A 9,087-nucleotide genomic window follows, 5' to 3' on the forward strand; every position below is an offset into this window, starting at 1 on the left:
GGGAGGGGCAGAAAGAGGCCAGGACCCCTCTTAAATGGGGGGGGGGTGGTGTGTGTGTGCATCACCCCCCAAAGGACCCCCAGCCCCCTCAAAGGGTCCCAGGCTCCCCTCAAAATGGTACCCCAAAAGGGCCTCAGACCCCATCAAAGGGCCTCCCAGACCCCCCCAAAAAGGACCCCCCCAAAAGGGCCATTTTTTTTTTTTTTTTTCGTTTTTTTCCATTTTTATTTAAAAAACCCCAAAACAAGCCAGGCCCAGGGCAGGGGGGAGGGGCACAGACAGTTGGGGGGTGGGGGGGTGGGCAGACCCCCCCTCATGGCAAAGGGGGGGGGGCACACACCCCGATTTGGGTAAGGGGGGGGGCACAGGCTGGGGCAGGTTAAAACGTTTCTGGGTGGCGCCCCCCCAACTCGACCCATCCGCTCATGATAAAAACGCGCCCCCCCCCCCAAAGAAAAGGGGGTCCCCCCTTAAAAAGCGGGTCCCCCCAAGAGGGTGAGCCCCCCAAAAGAGGGGTGAGCCCCCCAAAAAGTGAGTACCCCCCCAAAAGAGGGGTGAGCCCCCAAAGAAGGGTTGACACCCCCCAAAGAAAAGGGGTGACCCCCCAGAGTACCCCACTGCAAGAAGGGTGACCCCCAAAAGAGGGGTGACCCCCCCAAAGAGAGAGGGGGTGGACCCCCAGAGAGGTGGTTGACACAGCCCAGAAGAAGGGTGACCCCCAAAAGAGGGTGGCCCCCTAGAAGGGAGGGGGTGGACCCCCTCAAAAGAGGGTGCCCCCCCCAAGAGAGAGGTGTGGACCCCCAAAGCAAAGGGGTGCACCCCCAAAGAGGTGGGTGACACCCCCCCCAAAGAGAGGTGACCCCCAAAAGAGGGTGCGCTCCCCAAAGAGAAGGGTGTGCCCCCCAAAGAGAGGGGGGTGACACCCCCAAAAAGAGGGTTCCCCCCAAGAGACACGTGTGCCCCCCCCAGAGAGGGGGGGGTGGACCCCCAAAAGAGAGGTGGGTGACACCCCCCAGGAGAGGAGTGACCCCCAAAAGTGTGTCCTTCCCCCCAGAGAGGGGTGTGCCCCCCCCAAGAGAGGTGGGTGCCCCCCGCAAAGAGAGGGGCGGACCCCCCCAAAGACAGGGGCGGATGCCCCCCCAAAGATAGGGTGGGGTGCCCCCTCAAAGAGAGGGGTGGACCCCCCCCAAAGAGAGGCGGGTGCCCCCCCCAGAAGAGAGGGGCGTGCCCCCCCAAAGCGAGGGGCATGCCACCCCCTAGAAGAGGGGTGTGCCCCCCCCAAGAGAGGTGGGTGCCCCCTCAAAGAGAGGGGTAGACCCCCCCCAAAGAGAGGCGGGTGCCCCCCCCAGAAGAGAGGAGCGTACCCCCCCCAAAGCGAGGGGCGTGCCACCCCCTAGAAGAGGGGTGTGCCCCCCCCAAGAGAGGTGGGTGCCCCCCCTAGAAGAGGGGCGTACCCCCCCAAAGAGAGGCAGGTGCCCCCCCCCCAGAAGAGGGGTGCGCCCCCCCAGAAGAGAGGAGCGGACCCCCCCGGCGCCGCCCCCCCCTTTCACCCCCTGACCGCCCCCACCCCCAAAGTCTGTGTGTGCACGGCGGCGGGGGGGGTGCCGTGGTGTGTGTGTGGGGGGGGTGTCCTGCCGCGCCGTTGGGGGGTGGGGGTGTCCGTCGCGGGTCGGGGGGTGGGTGGGGGGTGGGGGGGGTGGGGGGGGGGGTGTGGGGAAGGGGGGGGGGGTCAGGCGGGAAGGGGCTCCGGGGGGGGGCTCCTCGTCGTGGAAGTGGCTGCGCTGCAGCAGCTTGACGTGGTACTCGTAGATCTTGAGCGCGGGGCCCAGGCGGATGGAGAGCCCCGTCAGCACGTCCGCCCGCTGCATCAGCAGCAGCGACTTCCCGTCGATCTCCTGCGGGGGGGCACGGGCGGGGTGGGGGCGCCCACGGGGGGGGGGCACCCGGGGGGGGCACCCTGTGGGCGGGGGGGAGCACCCGTATGGAGGGAGCGGGGGGCTGAGCCAGGGGCGGCCTGAGGGATGGTTGGGATGGGAGTGGTGGGGGTGGCACGGGGGGTTTTGGGGACCCCCACTGGGGATAGGGGCACACGGGGGGAGTGGGGGCGCCCATGGGGGGGGGCACCCCGCGGGGGGGCACACTATGGAGGCACCCTATGGGGAGGGGGAGCACCCATATGGAGGGAGCGGGGGGCTGAGCCAGGGCGGCCTGAGGGATGGTGGGATGGGAGTGGTGGGTGTAGCACGGGGGGTTTTGGGGACCCCCACTGGGGATAGGGGCACACGGGGGGGAGTGGGGGCGCCTATGGGGGGGGGGGCACCCGCGGGGGGGCACACTATGGAGGCACCCTATGGGGAGGGGGGAGGACCCATATGGAGGGAGCAGGGGGCTGAGCCAGGGCGGCCTGAGGGATGGTGGGATGGGAGTGGTGGGGGTGGCACGGGGGGTTTTGGGGGACCCCACTGGGGATAAGGGCACACGGGGGGAGTGGGGCGCGCCATGGGGGGGGGCAACCCGCGGGGGGGCACACTATGGAGGCACCCTATGGGGAGGGGGAGGACCCATATGGAGGGAGCGGGGGCTGAGCCAGGGCGGCCTGAGGGATGGTGGGATGGGAGTGGTGGGGGTGGCGCGGGGGGTTTTTGGGGACCCCCTCCAGGAACAAGGGGACATGGGGGGAGCAGGGGCGCCCACCTGTGGAGGTGGGAGCACCCATGGCGGGGGAGGGGCTCAGCCAGGGAGGCCTGAGGGATGGTGGGATGGGAGTGGTTGGGGTGGCTGGGGGTGGGGGCCTCTTGGGGGACCCCCCTGGGGACAAGGGGACACAGCTGGGGATGGGGACAGGGGGCACCCACAGGGTAGGGGGGGCACCCAAGGGATATAGGGTCCCACCCAGGACTGGGGGGGGCACCCATGGGTTTGGGGGTCGGGGGAATGCACCCCAAGGTGGCCTCAGGGGATGGCGGGGGGGGAGAGTGGTGGGGGGGGCACCTGGGGACAGGGGGGACCCCCCCAGGGACACCCTGAGGGGACAGGGGCAAGTGGGACCCCCAGGGATGGGGAGGGGGGGGATCAGCTGGGGACAGCATTGGTGGGGTCACCCATGGGGACGGCCCTGGGGACACTGGGGGGCTTTTGGGGACACCGTGGGGACACCCGTGGGGACACCTGTGGGAACACCCATGGGGCCAGGGGAGACACCCCTTGGGGACACCCGTGGGGCCGGGGGGGGACACCCCTGGGGACACCCGTGGGGCCAGGGGAGACACCCTTGGGGACACCCGTGGGGCCGGGGGGGGACACCCCTGGGGACACCCGTGGGGCTGGGGGGGACACCCCTGGGGACACCCGTGGGAACACCCGTGGGGCCAGGGGAGACACCCTTGGGGACACCTGTGGGGCCGGGGGGGGACACCCCTGGGGATAGCCGTGGGAACACCCGTGGGGCCAGGGGAGACACCCTTGGGGACACCTGTGGGGCCGGGGGGGGCCACCCCTGGGGACACCCGTGGGAACACCCGTGGGGCCAGGGGAGACACCCTTGGGGACACCCGTGGGGCCGGGGGGGGGACACCCCTGGGACACCCGTGGGAACACCCGTGGGGCCAGGGGAGACACCCTTGGGGACACCCCTGGGGACACCCGTGGGGCCAGGGGAGACACCCTTGGGGACACCCGTGGGGCCGGGGGGGGACACCCCTGGGGACACCCCGTGGGAACACCCGTGGGAACACCCGTGGGGCTGGGGGGGGACACCCCTGGGGACAGCCGTGGGAACACCCGTGGGGCCAGGGGAGAGACACCCTTGGGGACACCTGTGGGGCCGGGGGGGGACACCCCTGGGGACACCCGTGGGAACACCCGTGGGGCCAGGGAGACACCCTTGGGGACACCCGTGGGGCCGGGGGGGGACACCCCTGGGGACACCCCTGGGGACACCCCTGGGGACACCGCGAGAGAGGACACCCCTTGGGGACACCCCTGGGGCCGGGGGGGGACACCCTGGGCGGGGGGGGACAGGGGACACCTGCGGGGCCACCACGAGGGGTGACACCGCGGGGACGGAGCAAGCAGGGACGCCCTGGGGATGCTGTGGGGGTGACCCGGGGTGGGGGGAGGGGATCCGGGGGTGGGGGGAGGGGGCCCGGGGGGGCACCCACGGGGACCCACCTGCTCCTGGAAGGCGGTGGCCTGCTCGGGGAAGCCGGCCTCGGTGAAATAATCCACCACGTCCCGCACCGACCTCCACGGGGTCGGCCGCCTTCTCCTTCTTCCCGGCCCTGGGGACAGCGGGGACGTCGTCACCCGGGGGGGGACGTCGTCACCCAGGGGGGGATGGGGGTCACACACGCGGGGGGCGGGGGGCGCCCCCAGACTCACGTGCAGCTGAAGGGGGCCCCGTCGGCGGCCTGGGGGCCCGGCCGGCCCGGGGACAGGGGCACCGAGGGCTCGGCGCCCGCCAGCGCCGGGGACACTGCGGGGACACGGCGGGGTCGGGGACTCGCCTCACGGCGGCCGCCCGAATGCGCCCCAACGCTGGCCCCACAGCACCCCCAAACCGACCCCCCTGCACCCCCAAACTGACCCCCTGCACCCCCAAACCGACCCCCTGCACCCCCAAACTGACCCCACAGCACCCTGACCCCCAAACTGACGCCCCTGCACCCCAAAACCGACCCCGTGTACCCCCAAACTGACCCCCTGCACCCCCAAACTGATCCCACAGCACCCCCAAACTGATCCCACAGCACCCTGACCCCAAACCGACCCCCTGCACCCCCAAACAACCCCCTGCACCCCCAAACAGACCCCACAGCACCCTGGCCCCCAAACCGACCCCCTGCACCCCCAAACTGACCCCCTGCACCCCCAAACTGACCCCACAGCACCCTGACCCCCAAACCGACCCCCTGCACCCCCAAACCGACCCCACAGCACCCTGACCCCCCAAACCGACCCCCTGCACCCCCAAACTGACCCCACAGCACCCTGACCCCCAAACTGACCCCCCTGCCACCCCCAAACCGACCCCCTGCACCCCCAAACCGACCCCACAGCACCCCAAACTGACCCCCTGCACCCCAAAACCGACCCCCTGCACCCCAAACTGACCCCCTGCACCCTGACCCGACTGACCCCCTGCACCCAAAACCGACCACACAGCACCCCTAAACTGACCCCACAGCACCCTGACCCCAACTGACCCCCTGCACCCCCAAACTGACCCCACAGCACCCTGACCCCGACTGACCCCCTGCACCCCAAAACCGACCCCACAGCACCCTGACCCCCAAACTGACCCCCTGCACCCCAAAACCAACCCCACAGCACCCTGACCCCAACTGCCCCCTGCACCCCCAAACCGGCCCCCTGCACCCCCAAACTGACCCCACAGCACCCTGACCCCAACTGACCCCCTGCACCCCCAAACTGACCCCACAGCACCCTGACCCCGACTGACCCCCTGCACCCCAAAACCGACCCCCTGCACCCCCAAACTGATCCCACAGCACCCCCAAAACTGACCCCACAGCACCCCAAACTGACCCCCTGCACCCCAAAACCGACCCCACAGCACCCCTAAACTGACCCCACAGCACCCTGACCCGACTGACCCCCTGCACCCCAAAACCGACCCCCACAGCACCCTGACCCCAACTGACCCCCTGCACCCCCAAACTGACCCCACAGCACCCTGACCCCCAAACTGACCCCCTGCACCCTGACCCCCAAAACTGCCCCCCTGCACCCCCCAAACTGACCCCCTGCACCTGACCCCAACTGCCCGCCTGCACCCCAAACTGATCCCACAGCACCCTGACCCCCAAAACTGCCCCCAGCACCCCCAACCTGACCCCCTGCACACTGAGCCCCCAAACTGCCCCCTGCACCCCCAAACTGACCCCACAGCACCCTGAGCCCACCAACTGCCCCCGGCCCCCCCAAATTGCCCGTCCACACCCTGACCCCCCCAAAACTGTCCCCGACCGCCCCAAACTGCCCCCCACCACCACCCTGACCCCCCCAAACTGCCCCCAGCCCCCCCAAAACTGCCCCCCAGCACCCCTAAACTAACCCCACAGAACCATGAACCCCACAACTGCCTCCCTTGGCCCTAAACTGCCCCCCCTTCAGTGCTTGCCCCCCCACCAAAGCCCCATGCCCTCCAACATCCCCCCAGCCCCCTCTCCCCCACCAGGCCCCCCCCCCCCCCCCCCAGATGCCCTGGGTCCCCCCGGGGGGGGGTCACCTGCTCTGTCGGGCTGCCCGAAGGCCCCCTCTTTTTTGAGGGGGGCCAGGTGGTGGCAGGCGCTCTCCCCCGGGGAGCAGGCCTTGGGCTGGGGGGGCCGCTCGGTGGGGGGCTGCCCGGGCGGGCGAAGCGGGGTGCCCCCCCGACCCTCGCCGTTCAGCTGCCGGGGGGTCCCCCCGTCCTCCCGAGGCCTCCGAGCCCGTCCCGTCTTCCTCCTCATCCTCGTCTTCCTCCTCCTCCTCTTTCACTGATGCTTCAATGCCGCTGCGGGGGGGCTGGAGGGAGGGGGCGCACGGGAATAAAGAGGGGGGTCCCCCAAAAGGGCAGCCCTACCACTTTCACAGGGTCCCCCTAAAGCTGGGACTCCCCCCAAAATCTGGAGCTCCCCCTAAAAATCCACACACACACCCCAAAATCCACAGCCCCGCCCCCCCCCCCCCCCAAAAGCTGGGGGACCCTCAAAGCTGCCCCTTGACCCCAACGCCACAAGACCCCCCCTCACCCCAAGCCCTGCTGGGGTCCCCTACACCCAGGGACCCCCCAGTTTTGCAGCGCCCCCCCCCCAAGCCACAGCCAAGAATAAGTTAAATATCCCCAAATAAGCCACCCCCACAAAGGCCCCCCTTAAAGTCCCCTCCCCAAACCAAGAACCCCTCAGGGCCTGGGGATGCCCCCCACCCCGCACAGACCCCGTCGCCCCCTGTCCCCTCAGGGGTCCCCCCTGTCCCCTCAGCTCCCCCAGGTGCCCCCCAACTCATCATGGGCCCCTCGGCCCCCCTACACCCTCAGGGGTTCCCACTGTCCCATCACAGTCCCCTCAGCCCCCCAGGTGTCCCCAACCCATCATGGTCCCCTCAGCCCCCCAGTTCCCCCCAGTCCCCACAAGGGTCCCCCCGCTCCCCTCAGGCCCCCAGTAGCCCCCAACCCCTCACTGTCTCCCGGTGCCCTCGCACCCCCCAGGGGTCCCCACTGACCCCTTAGGGGTCCTTAGCCCCTCTCCAGCCCCTCAGGGGTCTCCCCTTGTCCCCTCAGGGGTCCCCGTCAGTCCCCAGGTGCCCCCAAACCTCTCACAGTCCTGTCAGGCCCCTCGCACCCCTCAGGGGTCCCAGTGTCCCCCTCACGGTGCCTTCAGCCCCCCTCCAGCCCCTCAGGGGACCCCTCCTTGTCACCTCACGGTCCCCTCAGCCCCACCCCCGGTGCCCTCACGGGTCCCCTCGCACCCCTCAGGCCCCCGGGTGCCCCTGACCCCTCACGGGTCCCCTCGCACCCCTCAGGCCCTCGGGTGCCCCCTGACCCCTCATGGGTCCCCTCGCACCCCTCAGGCCCCCGGGTGCCCCCTGACCCATCACGGTCCCCTCGCACCCCTCAGGCCCCGGGTGCCCCCTGACCCCTCACGGTCCCCTCGCACCCCTCAGGCCCCCGGGTGCCCCCTGACCCCTCACGGGTCCCCTCGCACCCCCCAGCCCCCCGGGTGCCCCCTGACCCCCCACGGGTCCCCTCGCACCCCTCAGGCCCCCAGGTGCCCCCTGACCCCTCACGGGTCCCCTCGCACCCCTCAGGCCCCCAGGTGCCCCCTGACCCCTCACGGTCCCCTCGCACCCCTCAGGCCCCCAGGTGCCCCCTGACCCCTCACGGGTCCCCTCGCACCCCTCAGGCCCCCAGGTGCCCCCTGACCCCTCACGGTCCCCTCAGGCCCCCTCCAGCCCCTCAAGAGACCCCCCCCCTTGTCCCTCACGGTCCCCTCAGCTCCCCCCGCCCGGTGCCCTCACGGGTCCCCTCGCACCCCTCAGGCCCCCGGGTGCCCCCCGACCCCTCACGGTCCCCTCGGGCTCCCCACTGCCCCCCCCCCCCCCCCCCCCCCCCGCGCCCCCTCACCTTCCGGGCCCGGCCGGCGGCCCCTCGCCCGCGCTCGGCGCGGGCCATGGCGATGGTGGCGAGGCGGGTTCGCTCCATCCGCCCCCCGCCGCTACCGCCGGCCCCGGGCGCGGCTCCGGGCCCCGACCCCCCGCCGCCGCCGCCGGCCGCCGCCGCCGCCGCCGCCGCCCGCCCCCGCAGGGCCCCCCGGCGGCGCCGAGCCCCCCGTCAGCCGGTAACGCCGATCCCTGCAGCCGCCCGCGGGTCAATCGCCCGTCGCCGCCGAGGTAACGGGCGGCGTCGCGGAGGCTGACGGGCGGCTCGGCGCGGCGGGCGGCGGGCGGCGGCGGCGGCGGCGGGCGGCGGGGCGGCTGGACGCGGGCGGCGTTGCGGTAGGAGATGCTGCCCTTGTAGCTGACGCGGAGCACGGCCCGTTGCTGGATGAGCTTCTCCAGCTCGGCCCGCGTCCGCTCGGGCTCGGGGCCGTGCCGCCGCCGCACCATGCGGCAGATCCGCTCGAGATCGGGCCGCGCCTTCCGCGAGCGTAACGAGTCGATCGTATCCAGGATCCACTCCTGGTACCGCGGTGCCTCCGGGCCCGGCGGCGGCGGCGACGGCCCCGCCATGGCCCCCGCCCTCCTCCTCCTCCTCCTCCTCCTCCTCCTCCTCCTCCTCCTCTCCCCGCCCCCCCCCTCCCGCCCCGCCGCAGCCCCGCACCGACCGCCGCCCGCCCGCCCGCCCGCCCGCGCGCGCCTTAAGGAGGAGCCGCCGCCGCCGACCCGCGCGCGCCTTAAGGTGGAGCCGCCTGCTCGCCTCGCCCCGCCCACACGGCCCCGCCCACCGCCCCCCCGAGGCACGCCCACCACACCCAAAGCCGCGCCCACGTCACCCAAAGCCACGCCCACAGCACCCAAAAGCCACGCCCACAGCACCCAAAAGCCACGCCCCCCCGGGCTGTGGGTCCCACCCCAGCCCCCGGCTTT

The 9,087-nt window shown here is 71.7% G+C and overlaps 1 protein-coding gene across 1 annotated transcript; it reads right to left on the reverse strand.

The window, feature by feature from the left end:
• Positions 1 to 192: 192 nt before the first annotated feature.
• On the reverse strand, positions 193 to 8,763 carry LOC142051168 (uncharacterized). The gene is given in 8 exon segments (XM_075080352.1): positions 193 to 1,080; positions 1,425 to 1,895; positions 4,171 to 4,243; positions 4,245 to 4,280; positions 4,381 to 4,474; positions 6,251 to 6,491; positions 8,385 to 8,447; positions 8,449 to 8,763. Coding segments are annotated over 8 exon segments (1,917 nt in total). The 5' UTR covers positions 8,731 to 8,763; the 3' UTR covers positions 193 to 423.
• Between the last annotated feature and the right edge of the window lie 324 nt (positions 8,764 to 9,087).

The sequence above is a fragment of the Phalacrocorax aristotelis genome, unplaced genomic scaffold (assembly GCF_949628215.1).
Source record: "Phalacrocorax aristotelis unplaced genomic scaffold, bGulAri2.1 scaffold_337, whole genome shotgun sequence".
NCBI classification, from domain to species: domain Eukaryota; kingdom Metazoa; phylum Chordata; class Aves; order Suliformes; family Phalacrocoracidae; genus Phalacrocorax; species Phalacrocorax aristotelis.